Here is a 25,870-nt window from a genome sequence, read left to right as displayed (position 1 = left end):
AAGGCCACTGGCCCCAGAGGACAAGGACTTGGAGTGAGGGGGAGGGAGCCCAGCTGCCCCTGAGGCTGAGACGCCAACGAGGTGCCCTCCTGCAGCCTGCCATAGCACATGGGTTGGGAAGCTCCCTGCTGTTTTTTGAGACGGAGTCTCAGTCTGTTGCCCAGGCTGGAGTGCAGTGGTGTGACCTCAGCTCACTGCAACTTTGGCCTCCCGGGTTCAAGCAATTCTCTCTCCTCAGCCTCCCGAGTAGCTGAGATTACAGGCACCTGCCACCACACCTGGATACTTTTTGTATTTTTAGTGGAGATGGGGTTTTGCCATGTTGGCCAGGCTGGTCTTGAACTCCTGACCTCAGGTGATCCACCCACCTCGGCCTCCCAAAGTACTGGAATGACAGGCGTGAGCCACCGTACTGGCTGGGAAGCTCCGATCTTAATGAATCTGTCTTTGTATCTAATTTCTGAATTCCCAGGAGAGAGCGTGATTGGTCTTAGATCAAGCGTGCACACCCACTGTGATCGCTGTGACCTAAGGGAGGGCATGGGTGGGGCAGGGACCGGCATCTCAGGGGAGGGGCTGGCAAGGAAGCCGAGCCTGTAATACAGCCAGACAGGCCTCTTTCCTTTCTCGGAGACGAAGACTGTGGTCCTGCTCTAACCCCACACCATCTGGCACAAGTACCTGGTAGGTTTAAGCTGCTCAGTAAATGTGTATTGATGAAAAGTGACCAGGCACATGTGTGGTGTGGAGGCAGTGCCCTGCTGAGCAGCATTTTGAAACGTGGCACTTGGCGGACCCAGCAAACCTCCGTCATCCGCCCACCCTCCCCACCCCACTACCCGGCGATAAAACCTCAGACCAGCCTCAGCTTCTCCACCTGATGCCTGTAACATCTGGGGGCCTTCCCACTGCCCTCCACTTTCTTGTTACCGTCTGAAGCCTCAAACAGAGAAGTTAACCAGCAAGGCAGGCCGCCTGTGCTTTTCTCTCAGCAGGAGGCATTTGGAACCAGTCCTGCGGCGGCCCCTTCCAGTTGGCTGTTTGGAAGCAAAACGACACACACTAACACCACATTGTAAAAACGGCTTTCCGGCCACAGCCTTGGACTTTTGTGTTTTGATGGAAACGCCCATCTACATTTCCTGCTTTGTTTTTTGTTAATGGCCAGGCAGTAACCTGGCAAATGCCACTAATTTTTAAATCTTGCTTATGTTAAGCTGCAGCAGTACCTTTTAGAGATGAGAAATCGGCTGGACGTGGTGGCTCACACCTGGTATCCCGGCACTTTGGGAGGCCAAGGCAGGTGGATCACCTGAGGTCAGGAGTTCAAGACCAGCCAAGCCAACATGGCGAAACCCCGTCTCTACTAAAAATACAAAAATTAGCCGAGTGTGGTGGCACATGCCTGTAATCCGAGCTACTCGGGAGGCTGAGGCAGCAGAATCACTTGAACCCAGGAGACGGAGGTTGCAGTGAGCCGAGATCGCGCCACTGCACTCCAGCCTGGGGGACAGAGCAAGACTCCATCTCCAAAAAAAAAGAAAAAGAAAAAACGAAATCAATGTTCAGTAAGTGGAAATGAATTGTCAGTAGCTGGCAGCCTCCCGAGGGTGACAGGGACCACAGAGAATCTCTTATTAATTAATAGTGTTTCATCTTCCATCCTTCTCCCACCCCACTTTATACCAACTTTATGTAGCAGAGAGACGGGAATTGGTGCTGGTGTGGAAGCGCAGGGAACGTGATACTTTGTTCTGTATTTACTCCTGTCTTTATTTCTATATTGGGCTTGTAGCTCTTTTTTCCTTACTCTACATGAATCACTTGGATGCATAAGTTTAAAGACATATGTTTGTGGCTCACACACATCTGTCTTGAATTTCATGTTTTCCATCCTCTCTTCTGCTTTCCAAACAATTTACCTCCCTCTCTCTTTCTCCTGCTGTTACTGATTTCACTGTGCCGTGGAACCCTGTCATTCCAGGAGCTGGTGGAGGGGAAGAAGGCCAGCCACAGTCCGTTTCTGTATAAAGGCATCTTGGCACAGGGTGGCCACAGTTTCTTAGTACAGGACACGATTCCTTTTGCGATGAATGTGGCTGATCCGCTGCAGTAGGCTGAGGCTGCATGCAGAGCTGAGAACGCACGGGGCTTGCCGGATTCCCAGTGAGGTGACGTTGTCACCGCTGTGGACCTGTCCAGTCTGGTGTAGAGAGAGAGCTTCACGTGCCAGGCTCTGGGCAGAACGGTCCCTTCTGACTTCTTCCTCTGATCTCTTTTTCCAGCCTGGGAATTTCTCCCATCATTGTAAATGTTTCCTTTCCTCTACGTGTCCTAGGGCTGGGGCTCAGTGGCGACTTCCTGGCACAGGAAGGTGGGAACGAGGGGTTTATGACCAGGCGCTCAGAAAGTTCTGCCAAGAAACAGCTTTCTATGCAGCCAAGAAGGAAAAAAAATCCCTGATGGAATAACAATCAAATAGGAAATTGAGAAGGGGGCTGCGCTGAGGACTCCTGGCTCCAGTGAGACAGGCCTGTGGAACCGTAACCACCTCCGTTGTTCCCACAGGGCTGCACCGAGTGCTCACGGTTCCGCGGTGGGACAGGTGCAGACGGTGCCGGACCAATAGACATCTCCGCTGTTCTCACAGGCCACATTTCCTGCTCTTATTTTCATTTGTAGGGCAGATGTGGACAGGCTCACCCTGCTGACTTGTAATTTACAAGAGCATTTAAATGGTGCTGTAGGCACTACGCGGTCACATTTCTAATCTAGAAGCTGCAGAAAGTTTCGAGGCTATTTGCCTAATGTTAAAAAATATTATTATTTGTTTTTGTTTTGTTTTTTGAGATGGCATTTTGCTGTTGTCACCCAGGCTGGAGTCCAGTAGCGCAATCTCAGCTCACTGCAACGTCCGCCTCCTGGGTTCAACCGATTCTCCTGCCTCAGCCTCCCAAGTAGCTGGGACTACAGGCACCCGCCACCACACCTAGCTAATTTTTTTGTATTTTTAGTAGAGACGGGGTTTCTCCATGTTGACTGGGATGGTCTCAATTTTCTTGACCTCATGATCTGCCTGCCTTGACCTCCCAAAGTGCTGGGATTACAGGCATGAGCCACCGTGCCCGGCCAATATATTTATTATGTATTTATTTTTGAGATGGAGTCTCACTCTCTTCCCCAGGCTGGAATGCAGTGGCGTGATCTTGGCTCACTGCAGCCTCCACCTCCTGGGTTTAAGCGATTTTCCTGCCTCAACCTCCCAGGTGGCTGGGATTACAGGCCCCTACCACCGCGCCCGGCTAATTTTTGTTATTTTTAGTAGAGACGGGGTTTTGCCATGTTGGCCACTGTCATCTCGAACTTCTGACCTCAAGTGATCCATCTGCCTCAGCCTCCCAAAGTGCTGGAATGACAGGTGTGAGCCACCATGCTTGGCCTGTTTGCCTGGTTTCTTTTCTGCATAGCAGCTTACTGAGTAGCTGCTGGGAGCCATGATGAATGCGTGAAGACGGAATGCTGGCCTGCTGTGGCTTGTGCTGTGGCTCACGCTGTGGCTCGTGCTGTGGCTCATGCTGTGGCTCATGCTGTGGCTCACGCTATGGCTCCAGGTCAGATGTGGGAGCTCATAGCCCACCTTTCATCGGCCTGAGTGTCGTCATCATCATCATCCCCATTTACTGAGTGTCTCCCATGTGTAAGGCAGTGACGATCAAAGTGGCCTCAGATATAGGCCCTGGAGGCCTCGTCTACTGAGGGAGAGGTGAGGTGGTCTCTGGATGTGAGTCCGTAGGAGCAGGGCACTGGGATTCTGGGAGGTGGAGTTCTCTCTCGCCCTCAGCCTGGTGGATCACCTCCCGTCTTCCTGTAGCTCCTGAACCGACCTTTTTCCTGCGGCTGCTGCTCCCAGGAGTTCTGTCACAGGCCGTGAGGCCACGCTGGACATGTCCGTCGGGTGCTGTGTTGGAAGTTAGTGGAAAACAGAGCCCGGGGCTCTGGGGTCCCGTCCTCGGGCACCTACACTGACCCTGTCTCCCCAGGGCAGGTCTGTTTTCAGCTGAAGAGGGCATCTTGGCATGGATTTTTGTTTTAATTTAAAAAAACAGACCGGGCGCAGTGACTCATGCCTGTAATCCCAGCATTTTGGGAGGCTGAGGGGGCGCATCATTTGAGGTCAGGAGTTTGAGACCAGCCTGACAAACATGGTGAAACCCCGTCTCTACTAAAAAAAAAAAAAAATTAGCTGGGCGTGGTGGCGGGTGCCTGTATTCCCAGCTACTCAGGAGGCAGAGGCAGGAGAATCAATTGAGCCTGGGAGATGGAGTTTGCAGTGAGCCAAGGTTGCACCACAGCACTCCAGCTTAGATGAGAGAGTGACATTCCATCTAAAAAAAAAAAACCAAAAACCAACACAGAAACCTCGTATATAGTGACCGGTCGTGGTGGCTTGCGCCTGTAAACCCAGCACTTTGGGAGGCCAAGGCACGCAGATTGCCTGAGGTCAGAGGTTTGAGACCATCCTGGCCAACATGGTGAAACCCCGTCTCTACTAAAAATCCAAAAATCAGCTGGGCATGGTGGCGCACGCCTGTAGTCCCAGCTACTAGGGAGGCTGAGGCAGGAGAATTGCTTGAACCTAGGAGGCGGAGTTTGCAGTGAGCCGAGATCACACCACTGCACCCCAGCCTGGGTGACAGAATGATACTCTGTCTCAAAAAAAGAAAGAAAGAAACCTTGTACTTGGAAACCTACCATATTTTTGCATTTTTTGCCGAATCCTTTCATTGGCTGTCAGATGTGATTGCCTCATGGCTTGTACTGAGCCACAAAGGATGGGGGGTTGGGATTGGGGTGAGCTGGTGACATCTCCCCCCCCTTCCAGCTAAGGAGGGCCAGGGCCGGAGGGATCACAGCCTTGACAGGCATATTTTTCAGCAGATTCCCCGAAGCTACAGGGAACGGCACTTATCCCTCCACAGAGACCTTATTCCTATGCTTCTGTTCTTCCTTTTTCTTTCTTTTTAAACTGACGGGTTCTGGAAAGATCTGGAGTGAAAGCAGTCAGGTTTGTGTCTCTTTGTTAACAAGCGTGACATTCTGGGTGGAACGTGTGTGACAACGCATCCCCCAAAGTCTGCTACCGATCAAGGCCCCTGGGGTCACCTCGAAAAGCACTGCTCAGAGTGGGCGCATCTGAGCTCTTTCCTGGTGATGTCGGCAAGAGACCCAGGACACCGCAAGCCATAGAAACCCTGTCCCCCTGGAAGTGGTTGCCGCTGGGATGGGGGTGCTCCCACTCCAGACGGACGCTGGCTCCTTGTTCCCTGCCCTGTGCAAACTCCCGGCCGTGAGCTTAGATCTCTCTCCGTGGAGCATATGGGCTGTGATCACCAGCCACCACGTGCCATTGCAAACCACTATGCCCAGCGGAGGCTTTCACACAAGATGGGGTTTTAGGAAATCCCTTCTGTCAGCCTGCGAGGGCCGCCACGTGGGGACGCAGCCTTTCCTCTGTCTGTGCTGTCACACAGCCTGGCAGCCGCATGCCGTGTGTGATCCCACTAACTGCTCATCTCCTGGCTGGCGGGGCCATTAGGGCAGGAAGTCCGATGGCACAGTCCGTGAACCCCCAGAATCGCTGTCACAAACGAGGTGGGGTTCCCTGTGTTGGGTCCCGGACTCCCCGCACTGGCGGCAGACCAGAGGATTTAAATGTTCTGTGATCAGCACTTTTGAAAGGGTGGGAAGAAAACACGGATGCGTTTGTCTTTCTGGCTGTTACTTTCTATCTCACTAATTTGTTGTTGTTGTTGATTGAATTCAGTCTGAAGGGCAGCTTGCTTGCTTTCTTTGCTTTCTTTCTCGCTCTCTTTCTCTCTTCTTTTTTGAGACAGAGTCTAGCTCTGTTGCTCAGGCAGGCACGATCTCGGCTCACTGCAACCTCCGCTTCCCGGGTTCAAGCAATTCTCCCGCCTCAGCCTCCTGAGTAACTGGGATTACAGGCACGAGCCACCACACCTGGCTAATTTTGTATTATTAGTAGAGATGGGGTTTCTCCATGTTGGTCAGGCTGGTCTTGAATTCCCAACCTCAGGTGATCCTCCCACCTCAGCCTCCCAAAGTGCTGTGGGATTGCAGGCATGAGCCGCCGCGCCTGGCCAGAACCCTCACTGTGTACCAAGCGGTGGTGTCAGCCCTGCACACACATCAATCCAGTTAGGTCCCACGGCAGAATATGAAGCAGTGTTGTTATTATCCTCATTTTACTCATGAGGAAACTGATACTCAGAGAGGGTGTGACATGCTGGAGTTCACCCCGTGGTTTATAGCAGAGCTGGGGTTTGAACCCAGGCAATCTGGCTCCAGAACCGAATTCTCCATCATTTTCTCTATTCCATACTGCCCTCCAGCAAACACGAGTACTGACTGAAGATTTCACTGACCAGCGAGGACCTGACTCAACCCTGAGCTGCCGATTCTTATAGCTGCCCCAACTGGAACGAACGCGCCGGAGGGCGGGTGTGTGAGATAGTTCCGTGTGTGTTTGATTAACATTCTGAGCCCTTCCCTGCAGTGCTGGTAAACTAGAAGGCAACCAGTCCTCCTCCTGGCCCTTTTTCTGCTCGTTTCTCCTGGCAGGTAGCCTGATCTGCCATACGCGGTTGCAGCCTCACATTTTTATATTGTGGCCAAATATTTGTAACTTAAAGTTTACCATTCTCACCATTTTCCACTTCTAAATGGTAAGGTAGACAAGGTGTCTCACCACCTTCATTTCCCTGTGGCACTTCCATTTGAGTGTTGTAAATCACAGCTGATCAGCTCTTGGTTGCAAAGCTCAGCTAGGTCATCTGTACATTGGTTAGAAAATTCACTGTTCTGGCTTGGCGCGGTGGCTCACACCTGTAACCCCGGCACTTTGGGAGGCCAAGGTGGGTGGATCTCCTGAGGTCAGGCGTTCGAGACCAACCTGGCCAACATGGTCAAACCCCGTGTCTACTAAAAATAAAAAAAATTAGCCGGGCATGCTGGTGGGCACCTGTAGTCCCAGCTACTCAGGAAGCTGAGACAGGAGATCCATTGAAGCCAGGAGGTGGAGGTTGCAGTGAGCTGAGACTGTACCATTGCACTCCAACATGGGGGACAATAGTGAGACTCTGTCTCAAGAAAAAAAGAAAAAAGAAGATGGCATGGGGGCTGGGCACGGTGGCTTGTACCGGTCACACAGCACTTTTGGAGGGGGCAGAATGGCTCGACCCAGGAGTTCAGGGTTACAGTGAGCTGTGGTCATGCTGCTGCACTCCAGGCTGAACAACAGAATAGACCCTGTCTGTACACACAAAAGCACAGAGGGGGCGGGGATAACAGAAACAATGATAGTAATAGTAATAGCTACGTGTGGTGGCTCACGCCTGTAATCCCAGAACTCTAGGAGGCCGAGACGGGAGGGATGCTTGAGCTTGGGAGTTCGAGACCAGCCGGGGACGTGTAGTGAGACCCCGTCTCAATAAAACATCAGAAAATTAGCCAGGCATAGTGGTGTGTGACTGTAGTCCAACTACTCAGAGGCTGAGGTGGGAGGATCATGTGAGCTGGGAGGTTGAAGCTGCAGTGAGCTGAGATTGCCCCACTGCGCTCCAGCCTGGGTGACAGAGCAAGACTGTGTCTCAAAATAATGATGATCATAATAACAGTGGCAGCTAAGCTCGGTATGGTGGCTCACACCTGTAATCCCAGCACTTTGGGAGGCTCAGGTAGGAGGATCGCTTGAGCCTGGGTGGTGGAGGCTGTAGTGAGCCATGATTTGGCCACTGCACTCCAGCCTGGGCGACAGAATGAGACCCACACTCTGTGTCAGCTCCTTAGCAGAAAGCAGTTAACCCTTATGTCAGACCTAATCCTGGCCAGGCTTTGTTACCTGCATTTTGCAGCTGAGGAAACCAAGAGAAGTGAGAGGCCTGACCAGGGTCACCCACTAGTAAGTGGCTGGAACAGGCCGAAGGAACACTCAGGCCCTGGAGCCAGGGCCTGTGCTCAGCAACCTCTGGTACACGTCCTGCTGTGACCTTGGAGATGGGACCAGGGGGATTCCTGCTCTCAGGACAGATCACGGGCTTTGGTCATTGTGGGTTCGGAAGGGTGGGAGCACATTTAAGGCTCTTTTTTCTCTTTTTCTTTTTTGAGACAGAGTCTCACTTTGTCACCCAGGCTGGAGTGTAATGGTGCCATCTCAGCTCACTGCAGCCTCCACCTCCCTGGTTCAAGCGATTCTCCTGCCTCAGCCTCCCAAGTAGCTGGGACTACAGGTGCCCGCCACCATGCCCTGCTAAGTTTTGTATTTTTACTAGAGATGGAGTTTAGCCTTGCTGGCCAGGCTGGTCTCAAACACCTGACCTCAGGTGATCCACCCGCCTCGGCCTCCCAAAGTGCTGGGATTACAGGATTGAGCCACTGTGCCTGGTCAAGGGTCTTTTTTCTTTTCTTTTCTTTTCTTTTTTTTTTTTGAGATAGAGTCTTGCTTTGTCGCCAGGCACCAGGCTGGAGTGTAGTGGTGCAATCTTGGCTCACTGCAATCTCTGCCTCCTGGGTTCAAGCAATTCTCCTGCCTCAGCCTCCCAAGTAGCTGGGACTACAGGCGCACGCCACCATGTCCAGTTAATTTTTGTATTTTTTTTAGTAGAGACGGGGTTTCACCATGTTGGCCAGGATGGTCACGATCTCTTGACCTCATGATCCGACCGCCTCGGCCTCTCAAAGTGCTGGGATTATAGGCATGAGCCACTGCGCCCAGCCCAAGGCTCTGTTTTCAAATGCTGCTCACGGAAAGGATGGTTTTGATCGTGGTCAGCATTTGGCTGGAGGGCAGGGGTGACGTTTGCCCAAGAAGGCTCGGCTGACCTGGCCCAGGAGTTTGCCGATGAATCCTGCATCTGCGTTGGCTTTGCCTTGATTCCACAGATTTGCAGCTGTTTCCAACAGAAGCTGTTGGAAAGAAAAGCTTAGACCTCCCAGTGAAGTGCAAGACCCAGCCCTTAACATGCGGGACAGATTCAGGCTTCTCAGAAATCACCAGGTTTCATTTCCCTGCGGCCTCTGTGGGTGCTGACTAATCCCACCCGTGTTCCAGCTTTGCTGGACTTTCTCCTTCGCATTTTTGCAGTTTCCTGGTTCCCAGCCCTGTCCCTTCTGATGTTTGCTTCCTTGTTGCGTGGGTCCCTGTGAAAGCGTTTCTGGCCTGCATTCCTAGGATAGTTCCAACCGCAGCCTTGGACACTTTACCAGACCCAACTGCCAGGCGGAGGAATGGGAACTTTCAAGTAACTGGATAGCCCATTTCGTCATCCTTTTCAACATTTGCCAAGTTGAGCTAATGTTGTCTCCACTTTCTTTTTTCTCTCCCTTCTCCATGGCCTTGCTTCTGAACTTGATGAGCTGATGGTGAGCAGTAGGGTTGTAGGTGCTGGGGTTTTGCTGTGATGTTCCCCACTGTGCCGCGTGGCCTCTGGGTGGTTGTGGTAGGAGGCCACTCAGCGAGTCGAAGGATCATCAGAATGCACCCTGCGGCTGGACGCGGCAGCTCACGCCTGTCATCCCAGCACTTTGGGAGGCGGAGACGGGAGGAATGCTTCAGCTCAGGAGTTCGAGACCACCTTGGGACGAATAACAAGACCCCGTCTCAATAAAACATCAAAAAATTAGCTAGGCCTGGTGGTGTGCGACTGTAGTCCCAGTGACTCAGGTGGCTGAGGCAGGAGAACCGTTTGAACCCGGAAGATGGAAGTAGCAGTGAGCGAAGACCACGCCATTGCGTTCTGGTCTGGGCGACAGGGCAGGACTCTGTGTCAAAAACAAAACAAAAAATTAGCCGGCGTGGTGGCAGGTGCCTATAATCCCAGCTACTCAGGAGGCTGGGCCAGGAGAACCACTTGAACCCAGAAGGTGGAGGTTGCAGTGAGCTGAGATCATGCCACTGTACTCCAGCCTGGGTGACAGAGCAAGACTGTATCTCAAAAGAAAGAAAGGAACAGAATGCACCCTGGGTGGGAAAGTTGCCAGGGTGATCTCTAGGCAAAACGAACACTGGACGTAAAGTCATCTGCTCTTTCCCAGCTGCTGCAGTGCTGGACAGCACAGCCCTGTTGAGACAGGGTCTCGCCCTGTCACTCATTCTGGGGTGCAATGACAGCATCACAGCTCACTGTAGCCTCAGCCCCGGGGCTCAAGGCCTCCTCCCACCTCAGCTTCTCAAGTAGCTGGGGCTACAGGAGTGGCCAGCACACCCAGCTAATTTTTGTATTTTTTTGTGGAGCGACGGGGTTTTGCCATGTTGCCCGGGCTGGTTTTGAACTCCTGGGCTCAGGTGATCCAGCCGCCTTGACCTCCCAAGGTGCTGGGATGACAGGTGTGAGCTGCTGCGCCCCGCCTGGCCCGGTGCAACCATCCCCATTTGCCTTTTTTCTCCAGCAGCCAGCAGAATGTGAGCTCTTGCCCTCGCCCCTGCCTCCTCATTGAAAGGCTGCCGGGAACTCCTCGGCCCTTGTCCCTCCCACGGTCTTTTGTGCCAGGCTGCCTGCATTTCACACTTGTCTTCCAAGCTGGGAGATGAGGAAATGAAGCAGACATTCCTTTCAGAATCAGATGTGGTGTCAGAGTTCTCTTAGAAGCCAAAAGCAAAATGCACAGTCAGTCAAAAAGAGTTCTTGAGGCCTCTTTGAAAGGGGCCTCCCAAAGTGCTGGAATTATAGGCGTGAGCCACCGCCCCTGGCCAGAGCAGCTTTAAAATACCTTCCTCCTTATGCCGGGCGCGGTGGCTCACGCCTGTAATCCCAGCACTTTGGGAGGCCAAGGCGGGTGGATCACAAGTTCAAGAGACCGAGACCATCCTGGTCAACATGGTGAAACCCCATCTCTACTAAAAATGCAAAAATTAGCTGGGCATGGTGGCACGTGCCTGTAATCCCAGCTACTCAGGAGGCTGAGGCAGGAGAATTGCCTGAACCCAGGAGGCGGAGGTTGCGGTGAGCCGAGATCGTGCCATTGCACTCCAGACTGGGTAACAAGAGCGAAACTCCATCTCAAAAAAAAATAAAATAAATAAATAAATAAATAAATACCTTCCTCCTTACCTCGTTTATGCTTTTCTAGCCACAGCCCCGTTCTTCTCTTCCCTTTACAGTAGAACTATTTGCTTTTTGTAGAGACAAGTTCTCGCTACATTGCCCAGGCTGGTCTCGAACTCCTGGCCTCAAGCAACCTGAAGTCAAGGCCTCCTGCCTCGGTCTCCTGGAGTACTGGGATGACAGGAGTGATATGCCACGCCTGGCCAGGACTGTTAAGAGAATCGTGTGGTCATTACCTCAGCCCCTTCTCTGCGACTTTCTCTGCCTCTGTGTAACCTCTCTTCTCTGCAGGGTTCTCCTCTGTGTCCCATGTTGGCAGGGGGACTTGGGTTTGTGGGGTCACAGACCCACGTGAGGTGTGTGCGCCGGGCAGAGCTGTGACAACCCCTCCCTCCTCCAGGCCAGTCGGCCTCAGCCTCGTCCCCTCACTGGCCCCCCAACCCCGTCAGCTTGGTACGTGACTTTGCCACATTCCGTGGCCCGTTCTCTGTCCTCATTGTCCCTGGCATCTCAGCAGCATCTGACACCAGGTGCCCACGCTCTCCTCTCCGAGGCACTTTCTTTACCTGGCTGTTGGGAATCCAGGGCCCCCCACCCCCCTCCACACCCGGTGCCCCTTCCCAGCCTCCCGTGTCTGTGGTCCCTGGCTCTGCCCTGGGGTCTCGTGTGTAGCCTCATCTGCTCCTTGGATGGCCTCATTCAGTCCTGTGACCATTACTGTCTTCTAGTCACGGACGATGCCGACTTTTACATCCCCACTGAGTCTCCATCACTAAATCCGGTAACTTGAAATCTCCACTTGCACGTGTAATAGCACCTGGGGGTTGACCTTCCAGCCTTGACTTTCCCTCTCAAGCTCACTCCTCCTCCACTGCTCCTCACCCTGGCTCACACCTCCCTTGATGCTTGTATACCTATGTGACAAACACGGCTGGCGCACAGTAGGTGCTTAGTTAATATCTGTTGAATGACTTCTAGCACTTGCCAGTCATAAAACATAGTGGGGTAAAAAACTGTGCTCACTACAGCGTATCTCCTACATGTCAGTAAGTCAGTGAAAAGCAACATTTACACTGTTGGTGAGAGTATAAATTAGTTCAACCATCATGGAAGACAGTGTGGCGATTCCTCAGAGATCTAGAACCAGAAATACCATTTGACCCAGCAATCCCGTTACTGGGTATATATCCAGAGGATTATAAATCGTTCTATTATGAAGACACATGCACATGTATGTTCATTTCGGCACTATTTACAATAGCAAAGACTTGGAACCAACCCAAATGCCCATAGTGATAGACAGATAAAGAAAATGTGGTACATACACGCCATGGAATACTATGTAGCCATAAAAAGAATGCGTTCATATCCTTTGCAGGGGCATAGATGGAGTTGTAAGCCATTATCCTCAGCAAACTAACACAGGAACAGAAAACCAAACACTTCATGTTCTCACTTATAAGGGGGAGCTGAATAATGAGGACTCATGGACACAGGGAGGGGAACATCACACACCGGGGCCTGTTGTGGGCTGGGGGGCTAGGGGAGGGACGGCTTTAGGACAAATACATAATGCATGCAGGGCTTAAAGTCTAGATGATGGGTTGATGGGTGCACATGTATCCTGGAATTTAAAAAAAAAAAAAAGATAAGCAACAGAAATGAGGTGATAATGTTGGCGAGGGCACCAGAAAGCGGGCTCTCTCATTTCCACTGTGGGGATGTAAGATAGTCAGGGCCAGGCGCGGTGGCTCACACCTGTCCTCCCAGCATTTTGGGAGGCTGAGGCGGGTGGATCACAAGGTCAAGACATCGAGACCAGCCTGGCCAACATGGTGAAACCCCGTCTCTACTACAAAAATTAGCCAGGGGTGGCGGCACATGCTGGTAATCCCAGCTACTCAGGAGGCTGAGGCAGGAGAATCGCTTGAACCCCAGAGGTGGAGATTGCAGTGAGCCGAGATCATGCCATTGCACTCCAGCTGACAGAGCGAGACTCCATGTCAAAACAAACAAACAAACAAACAAAAAGCTCTAAGCTTTCCTAAGTGGGGAGTCATGGGTAATTTTTAATCTCAATTTTTGTGGTTTGCTATGTTTCCCAACTTTTTTCCAGTGATTTTTTTCCCCCAAGAATTACTTTTTAAACCAGGAAAATTAAAATTCAATCATTTTAATCTTCCTTTTTTTTTTTTTTTTGAGACAGAGCCTCGCTCTGTCGCCAGGCTAGAGTGCAATGGTGCGATCTTGGCTTACTGCACCCTCCAACTCCTGGGTTCAAGCGATTCTTCCACCTCAGCCTCCCAAGTAGCTGGGATTACAGGCACGTGCCACCACACCTGGCTAATTTTTGTATTTTTAGTAGAGACAGGATTTCACCATGTTGGCCAAGATGGGCTCGATCTCTTGACCTCGTGATCTGCCCGCCCCGGCCTCCCAAAGTGCTGGGATTACAGGCGTGAGCTACCTTGCCAGCCTTTAATCTTCCTTTTTAAAAAAATTTAACATGACTGAATCCTTGCATAGCAAACTTACAAAGCTGATCCTGGTGGCAGGATGGTCTTATTGAGCCTTCTAAGGATGTTTAATCTGAATTCCATACCTAGTTTCTCTGGAATGATGCCATTGAAAACTGGCCGGGCTCGGTGGCTCACACCTGTAATCTGAGCACTTTGGAAGGCTGACGCAGGTGAATCACCTGAGGTATGGATTTCCAGGCCTGGAGTTCCAGGCCAGAAGTTCCAGACTAGCCTGGCCAACATGGTGAAACCTGGTCTTTACCAAAAATACAAAAATTAGCTGGGTGTGGTTTTGGTTGCCTGTAATTCCAGCTACTCAGGAGGCTGAGCATGAGAATCACTTGAACCCAGGAGGCGGAGGTTGCAGTGAGCTGAGAGATTGCATCGCTGCACTTCAGCCTGGGTGACAGAGTAAGACTCTGTCTCAAAAAAGAAAGAAAAACTGGACGTGCAGGATCACTGTTGTTCTGAGGTCCCAGGGTGGTTTTGTGAGCCCTCAGAAATGCGGGGCTGGGGAAAAGATGTGGCATGAAGACAGAGCCACCCAGTCTGAGGTGAGTCCCACAGCCCTTCCTGCCAAGGCACAGGTGTCCACAGACAGGGAGGCCTGGTATTTCTGAGCAGATCCCTGCCCCGCTCCCTCACTGCTTGGGATGGAACCGGAACCACCCTCACCACACCACAGACCCTCTCCCTTTTCTCTGTGCCTGCTGGCCGCTCAGGCTGCTTCCCGTGACACATTCTTGCCCTGTTCTGCCCAAAGGCGCAGCCTTCCTGCCTAGACCCTCCAAGCCCCCGAAGGGAAGCTCACAGCTGAAGGGCCTCAACAGTGGGCGTTCTACAGTGTCCCTGTATCTTTCTTTTCTGGAGGTACATTGCCAGCCCAACAATGCATTCATTTTATTTATTTATTTATTTATGAAACAGAGTCTCACTCTGTCGCCCAGGCAGGAGTGCAGTGGCACACTCTTGGCTCTCTGCAACCTCCACCTCCCTGGTTCAAGTGATTCTCCTGCCTCAGCCTCCTGAGTAGCTGCGATTACAGGCACATGTCACCACACCTGGCTACTTTTTGTATTTTTAGTGGAGATGGAGTTTCACCATGTTGGCCAGGCTGGTCTCAAACTCCTGACCTTGTGATCCGCCTGCCTTGGCCTCCCAAAGTGCTGGGATTACAAGTGTGAGCCACTGCACCCAGCCACATTTATTTATTTATTTTTTTGAGATGGTGTCTCGCTCTGTCACCCAGGCTAGAGTGCAGTGGTGTGATCTCAGCTCCCTGGAACCTCCACCTCCTGGGTTTGAGCAATTCTCCTGCCTCAGCCTCCCAAGTAGCTGGAATTACAGGCATGTGTCACCATGCCTGGCTAATTTTTGTATTTTTAGTAGAGACAGGGTTTCTCCATGTTGGCCAGGCTGGTCTCAAACTCCTGACCTTAGGTGATCCTCCTGCCTTGGCTTCCCAAAGTGCTGGGACCACAGACATGAGTCACTGCACCAGGCCCAGACACTGCATTTAATTATGTAGCTTTTGGGGCTTGGCGGTGAAGTTCAGGAGCACCCTGTTGCACACCCACATGACATTCACCCTGATGGCTGTGAGCCAACAAAGGAGGCTGGCCATACTCGGCTTCCCACCCCGGGCTTGGCATTCACATTTTCTCGGTTTCATTCCTCTGAGACCCTGGACCTCTGACCGTGTGCACAGCTAGCCTCAAAGATCTGCCGAGAGACGGAAGCATGTTTTGTGTGACCCCAAGAGCTGGGGGTAGGGGCTGGCTCTGGGCGTGGCTTACCTGGTGTTCTGCAGGCTGAAAGGCACGTGTAACAGCGACTGTGATCGTTCAGGAGCAGGGGCCTGGTGAAGGGGTGAGGGGCAGATTGTAACTCCGTGGACTTCTACTGGAAAACCCGTCTCTTCTCTCCCTTGGTAGCAAGGGGCCGTGGCAGATTGGCTGGCTGCTGTTGCTGCTGCCAGGGTGGAAAACCTTCCCTTCCTTCCTTAACCACGTGGTGGTCTCATTGTGTTGTGAATTTGCAGAATCCATCTTCATCTTCATGCTTTTTATAGAGGTAGAAGGGCAGCCCCCTCCAGGATGAGTGTCATCCTCCATCATTTCCACCTCAGAGTCCCTGCACTGTCCCAGACCACGGGGGCCAGTTCTGCTGCGGAGTCCCCACACTGTCCCAGACCACGGGGGCCAGTGGGACCATCGGTTCTCCCTCGGAGTCCCCGCACTGTCCCAGACCATGGGGGCCAGTGGGACCATCGGTTCTGCCGCGGAGTCCCCGCCCTGTCCCAGACCACGGGGGCCAGTGGGACCATCAGTTCTGCCGTGGAGTCCCCGCACTGTCCCAGACCACGGGGGCCAGTGGGACCATCAGTTCTGCCGTGGAGTCCCCGCACTGTCCCAGACCACGGGGGCCAGTGGCGTTGTAGTGACCGTGCCCGTTTGCCCAGCAGCCCTGCTTAGAACCGATGATTCTTTTCTGTATGCTTTGAGGCTTGCCCGTTCATCCAGCCTCCAGGCCTAAGAGGCTCTAAAGAACTCTGCAGGGAATCTGATTTGCACTTAACCACTTTCTTTTGCTTTTTTCCTGCAGCTCAAACTTTGGAACAAATACCGAATTTCCAACATTCCATCGCTAATATTCCTAGACGCCACCACCGGGAAGGTCGTGTGCAGGAACGGGCTGCTGGTGATACGGGATGACCCGGAGGGTGAGACCTTGGCATGAGCGGGTGGGCCTCCCATGACCGCGTGCCTCCCCCGCGCCCCTCCCCTCATCCCTGCGTGGGGCCTATTCCTGACCCCGCCCCTCCCACGCCCCTCCCCTCATCCCTGCGTGGGATCCTCTCCTGACCCCGCCCCTCCCCCACGCCTCCCCAATCCCTGCGTTGGGTCCTCTCCTGACCCCGCCCCTCTCCCATGCCCCTCCCCTAATCCCTGCGTGGGGTCCTCTCCTGACCCCGCCCCTCTCCCACGTCCCTCCCCTAATCCCTGCGTGGGGTCCTCTCCTGACCCCGCCCCTCTCCCACGCCCCTCCCCTAATCCCTGCGTGGGGTCCTCTCCTGACCCGGCCCGTCCCCACGCCCCTAGTCTCTGCCCCATTGATAGAGAGCACTCGTGAAACATACATACGTGGATGTGCGTGGCTGGAGAGTATCATCCTGGTGAAATTACAGTATCCTCCATGGTTAGATTTTTACCGGGATAGGAATGTCCCTCCTCGGGGCTTCAATTCACCGGCCAAAAGAGATGGAATCCACAAAAAGGAGCCGGGCTCGGAGGCCTCAGGAGGCCGTGGGAGAGTGGGAAAGGCCGTGGGAGAGCTCAGATCCCGGCTTCTAGTGCTGTTTCTGTGGCAGCGGCCCCTTCACAGCTAGAGGCGGGCCAAGTGGGCTTTTTCCTCTTTAAAATATTGCGCAGCGAAGTCCCAGTGCCTGCCTGGCTCTCCCAGCTTGGCGGTGAGCGCACCTGATGCTTGGAGCTGCCGGCCCTGCATGCTGTAGTCTCGCTGGCCGCGCATGGAGCTGCTCCTCCAGTCCCGCTCAAGACTGTCCACGTGGCTCCTTTCCCTCCTGCACTAGAGTGAGAACAGGGCTGTGAATCTCCTTCCCTCCCTTATCCATTCAGTGAGAACATTCAAGACTGCTCACACGTTTTCCCAGTTCAAATGTCACTAAAGGCCAGGCATGGTGGTGCACGCCTGTAATCCCAGCACTTTGGGAGGCCAAAGCTCATCACCTGAGGTCAGGACTTTGAGACCAGCCTGACTAATATGGTGAAACCCTGTCTCTACAAAAATTACAAAAATAAGTAGCCAGGCATGATGGTGGGTGCCTGTAATTCTAGCTACTCGGGGGGCTGAGGCAGGAGAATCGCTTTAACCTGGGGGGTGGAGGTTGCAGTGAGCCGAGATCGTGCCACTGCACTCCAGCCTGGGCAACAGAGCAGGACTCCATCTCGAGAAAAAAAAAAGCCAGCCCTTTGGGAGGCCGAGGTGGGTGAATCACGAGGTCAGGAGGAGTTCAAGACCAGCCTGACCAACATGGAGAAACCCTGTCTCTACTGAAAATAGAAAAATTAACCGGTGTGTTGGCGGACGCCTGTAGTCCCAGCTACTCGGGAGGCTGAGGTGGGAGAATCGCTTGAAACTGGGAGGTGGAGGTTGCCGTGAGCTGCAATCACGCCACTGCACTCCAGCCTGGACAACAGAGTGAGACTCTGTCTCTAAATAAATAAATAAAGTAAAGTAAAAAAAAGTTATCTACTTCAAAGAATTGCCCTCAGTAAAAACCAGGGCGTGGTGGAGGCAAACACAAACCTTTTCATTTGTTTAGAGACACTGTCTCTGTCTCTCCCAGGCTGAGTGCTGTGACATGATTACAGTTCACTGCAGCCTCGACCTCCCGAGCTCACCTGATCCTCCCACGTGGCTGGGACTACAGGTGTGCACCACCACATCAGCTGGGTTTTCATGATTTGTAGAGACGAGGTCACCCTAGGCTGCCCAGGTTGGTCTCAAAGTTTTCGGCACAAGCAATCGACCCGCCTCAGCCTCCCAAGTGCTGGGATTATGGGGGCAGCTGGGGAGCCTGGCCCAGTGTGGACTCCCAAGCCCAACCTCCAGAACATGGTGGATTCTGCTTGTTTCCGGGAGGCCTGACCACCTGCGTGTTTAGCCAGCCTGTGTTCTCCTTGCAGTGGTCCCTGGACCACACTGTGAGAAAACACTGTTAAGTTGAGTTGGGGGCTTGTTATTAATTCTCCCTGCCTGGAGCTTAGCTGCCGTCAGAACGTGGAGCATCTGGGCTGGGTGGGCTTCAGTCTTTTCTTTTATTAGACTTAAATTCTCACTTGGTTCCCTGAGCCCCGTCGAGAGCCATCGAATCAGAATCTCAGGTTGGGGCCCAGGACCCTTGCATTTTAAAATCCCCCAGCTGGGGACCACCGAGATGGGATGGCTGGGATTGAATCCACAGTCCTGGGTATCAGATGGACACTGGGGCAGTGTCCACACCGGGCTCGCCATCAGAGGGACTGCGGAGCCTGTCTGGTTTTGCACAGACATCGCTGCGTTGCCCCTGGCTCTCCAGCCGCAGGATGTGACCTGGGCATGCGGACTTCTCAGAAGCCCCCAGAAGACAGTGACCATCTGGGTTTGGGAAGCATTGCCTGGAGGGCAGGTGGTGGTTCCGCTTTGATTCCTGTGTCAGCTGCAGAGCCTGTGGACGTGTGAACAAATTCCACATGACGATGACGTTGTCATGCCTGCTGTGCTGAGGCCTCCTGGGTCGCAGGCCATCACGGAGAATCGTAACCTCTCACCATCTGTTTTCTGTTTCAGGTCTGGAGTTCCCCTGGGGCCCTAAACCATTCAGGGAGGTCATTGCCGGGCCTTTGCTGAGAAGTAGCGGGCAGTCCCTGGAGAGCAGCAGCCTGGAGGGCTCCCATGTGGGTGTCTACTTCTCTGCACACTGGGTGAGCGTTTGGCCCCCTTTTCATTCGGACAGAAGGAAGCGGTGAGGTGGCCAGCAAGCCCGGCTGTGGCTGGCCTCTGGGGGTGAGACTGGCCAGGCAGCCGTTTCCAGCTTCTCCTGTGCCCGAGGCCTGCTTGGCAATAAGTGCTTATGATTATGAATGAAAAAAGCAGCTAGAAATGACTTCTTTGGACGGGTCTATAACGATAGTCCACTTTGTTTTTTCTTTCTGAGACAGGGTCTCGCTCTGTCGCCCAGGCTGGAGTGTAGTGGTGCGATCTTGGCTCACTGCATCCTCCACCTGCTGGGTTCAAGCGATTCTCCTGCCTCAGCTTCCCGAGTAGCTGGCATTACAGGCATGTGCTGCCACACCCAGCTAATTTTGTATTTTTAGTAGAGACGGGGTTTTACCATGTTGGCCAGGTTGGTCTGGAACCCTGACCTCAAGTGATCTGCCTGCCTCGGCCTCCCAAAGTGCTGGGATTACAGGCGTGAGCCACCGTGCCCGGCCCTCTTTCTTTCTTTCTTTTTTTTTTTTTTTTTTGAGACAGTGTCTTGCTTTGTCACCCAGGCTGGAGTGCAGTGGTGTGATCTCAGCTCACTGCACCCTCCACCGCCCAGGTTCAAGTAATTCTCCAGCCTCAGCCTTTCAAGGAGCTTGGACTATAGGCACATACTGCCAAGCCCAACTAATTTTTGTATTTTTAGTAGAGACGGGTTTCACCATGTTGGCCAGGCTGGTCTCGTCAACTCCTGACCTCAAGTGATCCCCCCACTTCGGCCTCCCAGAGTGCTGGGGTTACAGGCGTGAGCCACCGCGCCCGGCCTGGATGTTCCTTTTAATCCATGCGGATGAGTCCATGCTGCCCGCTGCCTGCTCACACTGCACAGGGACCGTGCGGGTGCTTGTGCTGGATGCTCACCTTTAAGAGAGGCAAGTTTATTTTTGTCTCATCGTTCGCTTTCATTCATTCAAGAGACTAGGTCTTGCTCTGTTGCCCAGGCCGGCCTCACACACTGAGGCTCGAGCCACCTTCCTGCCTCAGCCTCCAGGTAGCACGTCTCACATCCACCCCTCTCTTGAATGGGATGTTGCTGTCCCGATCCTGCTCGTCCTGCTCCCCTGGCCTCCGATGGTGAGTGGTGGGACGTGGAGAAGGGGCGTCACAGCGGGTCTCACCGTCCTGCCTTTCAGTGTCCGCCCTGCCGAAGCCTCACCCGGGTGCTGGTGGAATCCTACCGGAAGATCAAGGAGGCCGGCCAGAACTTCGAGATCATCTTCGTTAGTGCAGACAGGTCAGTCGTGTGGTGACAAGCCTCGCTGGGCCCCTTTTCTGTGGGTGGCCGACATCTTTTTTTTTGGTTTTGAGACGGAGTGTTACTCTGTCACCAGGCTGGAGTGCAGTGGCATGATCTCGGCTCACTGTAACTTCCACCTCCCGGGTTCAAGCAGTTCTCCTGCCTCAGCCTCCCAAGTAGCTGGGATTACAGGCACCCACCACCATGCCTGGCTAATTTTTGTAGTTTTTAGTAGAGACAAGGTTTCGCTATGCTGGCCAGGCTGGTCTTGAACTCCTGACCTCATGATCTACCCGCCTTGGCCTCCCAAAGTGCTGATATACATGTGAGCCACTGCTTCTGGCTGAGAACCTCTTCTTGTCATAAATACTGGAATATGTCCCCATTCAGGCCTGGATTGTTTGAGATTAGGACGCATCTTCTGATTTGCTCAGCTTTGTAGATTGTGGTGAAAAGACAAGGATGGGAATGGGTGGGAAGGAGCCGGAGACTGATGTAACCGGACACCTGTCTTGGGTGGCTGTTTTCTTACCTCTGGCCATGCACTGTGTGCGGTGCTGTTTGAATGCACACAGATAAGGAATCACAAAACAGGAAGGGCGGACATTCTTCCTGGAGTACGTCAGGTCCCCCTTGCTAAGGCCTCTCTTACCAGTGAGCTTCCTGCATTCCAAAACCCCCACCCAGTTTGAACGGAGTCATCTGCCGCCTCTGCCACTTACGTTCCTGTTCACAGCAGGACCGAGATGCCGGCACACGGAAGACACTTTGCTCTTGTTCCGTCTGCTGTGTCCACGCCATCCTGGGCGCGCTGTTGGCCCGCAGTCCCGCTCTGCTGTGCCGCGGCTCCTGTCTCAGCCTGAAGCCGTACCAGGTGTGGCTGTCAGTTTTTTTGAGGCTGAGTCTCTCTCTGTCGCCCAGGCTGGAGTGCAGTGGTGCAATCTCAGCTCACTGCAACCTCCACTTCCCGTGTTCAAGTGATCCTCCCACCTCAACCTCCCGAGCAGCTGGACTATAGACAGGCGCCACCACACCCGGCTGATTTTTGTATTTTTAGTAGAGATAGGGTTTTGCCGTGTCTCCTGACTGGTCTTGAGCTCCAGGGCTTAAGTAATCCGCCCACCTTGGCCTCCCAAAGTGATGGGATTATAGGCATGAGCCATCATGCCTGACCACAATCATTTTTGAAAGCTTTAAGCTTCAACTTTATTGAAGCATAATTTATATGTTATAAAATGCATGCATCTTAGGTTTACAATTGAGTAATGTACGTGCCCATGTAATCACCACCATCACAGGTAAGATACAGACCATTTTCATCACTAAGTAGGATCCTTGGGTCAGTCTCTACCCATAAACCCCAGCCCCAGGGAACCCCCAATCCACCTTCTGCCACTTGAGTAGGTGTGTCTTTCTGAGGGTTTTTTTTACCTGTAGAATCATAGGTATATGGTTCTTAAATTTGTGGTCCCGTGTAAGTTGCTATTTCATGCACAAATTAGAACTCTCATGGGTATACAGTGCCTGTGTACATCGAAGCTCCCTAGGCAAGTAAGACCTGTCTGTGTTGAGAAATGGAAAGCTGGACATGAGTTAAATTGCTGGGATGGGAGCTGTGAAGTGGCCTGGCTTCTTAGTGCAGATCCACCTGCTGTGCGGAGGCATTTGCTTCTCGGTGGACACCAGCACGCATGGAAGAACACATCCCCGTAGCCTGGTGTCTGAGAAGCACAGGGGTTGGAAACCCCAACATCTGCAGAAACCCTGGGTGAAACTCGGGCAGGGTGGGAGGACTCAGCGGTGGTGCAGGTGGGAGGACTCAGCGGTGGTGCAGGGGAGAGGCCTCGGCGGTGGTGAGGCGGGAGGCCTCGGCGGTGGTGCAGGGGCGAGGCCTCGGTGGTGGTGCAGGCAGAGGGCCTCGGAGGTGGTGCAGGGGGGAGGCCTCGGCGGTGGTGCAGGGGGGAGGCCTCGGCGGTGGTGCAGGCGGGGGGCCTCGGCGGTGGTGCAGGGGGGAGGCCTCGGCGGTGGGGCCTCGGCGGCGGTGCAGGCGGGGGGGGGCCTCGGCGGTGGTCCAGGCGGGGGGCCTCAGTGGTGGTGCAGGCGGGGGGGTACTCTGTGGTGGTCCAGACGGGGGGGACTCTGTGGTGGTCCAGGTGGGGGGGACTCGGCGGTGGTGCAGGCGGGATGATCATGGAGTCCTGCCTACCACATGTGTCTCTCTGTAGGTCGGAGGAGTCCTTCAAACAGTACTTCAGTGAGATGCCCTGGCTGGCCGTCCCCTACACCGACGAGGCCCGGCGGTCGCGCCTCAACCGGCTCTATGGAATCCAAGGTAGGTGCTCCAGCCCTGGCTCCGTGCGACTCCTGGACACCTGCTCCCCAGGCTCACCGCACCTCTGGCTTTCCTTTAAGAAGGGCGTCATTATTTCCATGAGTATTCATGGTCCTCAATATTTTAGAATTGTCACGGTGTGAATTCTAAGCCACTTTTTAAACATAAGTATTGTGGGGCCAGGTGTGGTGGCTCATGTCTGTAATCCCAGCACTTTGGGAGGCCAAGGCAGGCGGATCACCTGAGTCAGGAGTTTGAGAACAGCCTGGCCAACATGGCAAAACCCCATCTCTACTAAAAGTAGAAAAGTCAACAAGGTGCGGTGACACACACCTGTGATCCCAGCTGCTGGGGAGGCTGAGGCAGGAGAATTGTTTGAACCCGCAAGGCAGAGGTTGCAATGAGCCAAGATGGCACCATTGCACTCCAGCCTGGGCAACAGAATGAGACTCTGTCTCAAAAAATAATAATAATAATAAATAATAATAATAAATACTGTCTTATAAGACAGCCGCTTCTCGCTGCTGGCATGGTGGGTTCTAATATGGTTGGGACATGGAGCACAGCCTCGCAAATGACTTCACCAAAATCTTATCCCAAAAGTTTACTGTGAAAGACTTGAGAGTGATCCTCAGTTTCATCACTCAGAGTCATTGGGCCTCAGTTTTCTCTTCTGCAAAGTGGGGATGGTAAACTTTGCACAGATAATGTATAGGTAATATAAGTAAAGAGGCATAATAGTGTGGGCTGAATGGGTGTTACCTTCTAGATGAGAAAATTAGTTTCCTGAGAGTGTTGTAAACCAGGACTTAGAGTACTAATCATGGTGTTTTTCAGAACTTAGAATACTAATCAAGGTGTTTTTCAGAAATTATATATATATTTTGTTTGTTTGTTTGTTTGTTTGTTTGTTTTGAGACCAAGTCTCACTCTGTCGCCCAGGCTGGAGTGCAGTGGTGCAATCTTGGCTCACTGCAACCTCTGCCGCCTGGGTTCAAGCAATTCTTCTGCCTCAGCCTCCCGAGTAGCTGGGGTTATAGGTGCCTGCCATTGTGCCCGGCTAACTTTTATATTTTTAGTAGAGATGAGGTTTCACCATGTTGGTCAGGCTGGTCTTGAACATCTGACCTCGTGATCCACCCACCTTGGCCTCTCAAAGTGCTAGGATTACAGGCGTGATCCACCATGCCTGGCCTATATGTGTATTTTTAAGTCAGGGTCTCACTGTGTCATCCAGGCTGGAGTACAGTGGTACGATCTCTGCTCACTGCAGCCTCTGCCTCCCAGGTTCAAGCCATCCTCTCACCTCAGCCTCCCAAGTAGCTGGGATTACAGGTGCACACCACCACGCCCTTCTCATGTTTTGTATTTTTAGTAGAGACGGGTTTTGCTGTGTTGCCCAGGCTGGTTTTGAACTCCTGGGCTCAAGTGATCCACCTGCCTCAGCCTCCCCAAGTGCTGGGATGACAGGCTTGAGCCGCTGCATCTGTCCCGAAATAATGACTGTTAGTGAGACAGACTGTGTTTTTATTCTTCATTGTGTGAATGCCTCCTTCCCAGCCTTCACCCAGCCAGGTTTTTTAATTAGCAAAGAGCTTAACTGGGCAGTCTGAGACGCATTTTCTTTGTATCTGTCAGCCGTAGACAGTTTCAGCTAGTAATTGAGTTCTCAGTGCTCCTGGGGTTACAGAGAGTGAAAGAAAGATAAATCCGGATTTACTCACAAGTTCTGCACCTACAGGCAACTCATCAACCTCTTTTTTTTTTTTTTTTTTGAGACGGAGTCTTGCGCTGTTGCTCAGGTTGGAGTTCAGTGGCGTGATCTCAGCTCACTGCAACCTCTACCTCCCAGGTTCAAACAATTCTCCTGTCTCAGCCTCTCCAGTAGCTAGTATTATAGGCACAGGCCACCACACCTGGCTAATTTTTGTGTTTTTAGTAGAGATGGGGTTTCACCGTGTTGGCCAGGCTGGTCTTGAACTCCTGACCTCAGGTGATCGGCCTGCCTCAGCCTCCCAAAGTGCTGGGATTACAGGTGTGAGCCGCCACGCCCAGCCTCATCAGGCTCTTTGATCTTTTTTCTTCACCGTTTAGAATACATACACGAGTTTGTTTGGAGCTGAAGTTTTACAAAATTAATATTTAATTTTAGATTGGTACTTCTCAATCCCAAGTGCTCATGAGAATCACCTGGCGATCTCATGAACGTGCAGATTTAGATTCGGTGGGTCTGAGCGGAAGCTGAGAGACTGCGTGTCTCTCAGACCATGCCGAGGCTGAGTATTAATAGTCTGACTCCGTCCATTAATCCTAGAGGAGTCTGGGGGGCCCTGCCTCCTGCTAACAGCAAAAATGAAAGCAGTTTCCTTTCCAAAGAGAAGTTGAGAGACATGGCATTGCCTACAAGACCAGAAGGAAAGGCACCAAGTTGGTAATATCAGGGAGGTTACTGGCTGCTTCTGTCTGACTATCTGTAGTGGGTGATGTCAGGGAGGTGGCCGGGTGCTCCTGTGTGTCTCTCTGCAGTTGGTGATGTCAGGGAGGTGACCGGGTGCTCCTGTGTGTGCCTCTGTAGTGGGTGATGTCAGGGAGGTGGCCAGGTGCTCCTGTGTGTCTCTCTGCAGTTGGTGATGTCAGGGAGGTGACCGGGTGCTCCTGTGTGTGCCTCTGTAGTGGGTGATGTCAGGGAGGTGGCCAGGTGCTCCTGTGTGTCTCTCTGCAGTTGGTGATGTCAGGGAGGTGGCCAGGTGCTCCTGTGTATCTCTCTGCAGTTGATGTCAGGGAGGTCTCTGTGTGCTCCTGTGTGACTCTCTGTAGTGAGTGATGTCAGGGAGGTGGCCAGGTGCTCCTGTGTGTCTCTCTGCAGTTGGTGATGTCAGGGAGATCTCTGGGTGCTCCTGTATGACCCTCTGTAGTGAGTGATGTCAGAGAGGTGGCTGGGTGCTCCTGTGTGTCCCTCTGTACTGGGTGATGTCAGGGAGGTGACCGGGTCCTCCTGTGTGTCCCTCTGCAGTGGGTGATGTCAGGGAGGTGGCCGGGTGCTCCTGTGTGACCCTCTGCAGTGGGTGTCAGGGAGGTGGCAGGTGCTCCTGTGTGTCCCTCTGTAGTGGGTGAT

The 25,870-nt window shown here is 52.9% G+C and overlaps 1 protein-coding gene across 5 annotated transcripts in view; it reads left to right on the top strand.

Annotated features, from left to right (window-relative positions):
* The window catches only part of NXN (nucleoredoxin), a 168,878-nt gene that overhangs the window by 119,934 nt on the left and 23,074 nt on the right, over positions 1-25,870 (top strand). For all 5 annotated transcript variants that reach the window (XM_064378160.1, XM_064378163.1, XM_064378162.1 and 2 more), the window contains exons 2-5: positions 16,244-16,361; positions 18,992-19,125; positions 20,320-20,420; positions 22,649-22,755. In XM_064378160.1, the coding sequence (XP_064234230.1) occupies positions 16,244-16,361; positions 18,992-19,125; positions 20,320-20,420; positions 22,649-22,755 (460 nt within the window). The remainder of the gene's footprint in view (positions 1-16,243; positions 16,362-18,991; positions 19,126-20,319; positions 20,421-22,648; positions 22,756-25,870) is intronic.

This window comes from Aotus nancymaae, unplaced genomic scaffold (genome assembly GCF_030222135.1).
Source record: "Aotus nancymaae isolate 86718 unplaced genomic scaffold, 86718_ANA_hifiasm-v0.15.2.pri h1tg000018l, whole genome shotgun sequence".
Taxonomy (NCBI): domain Eukaryota; kingdom Metazoa; phylum Chordata; class Mammalia; order Primates; family Aotidae; genus Aotus; species Aotus nancymaae.
The sequence above is the reverse complement of the archived record's forward strand: the minus strand, read 5'-3'. Positions and strand labels throughout refer to the sequence as shown.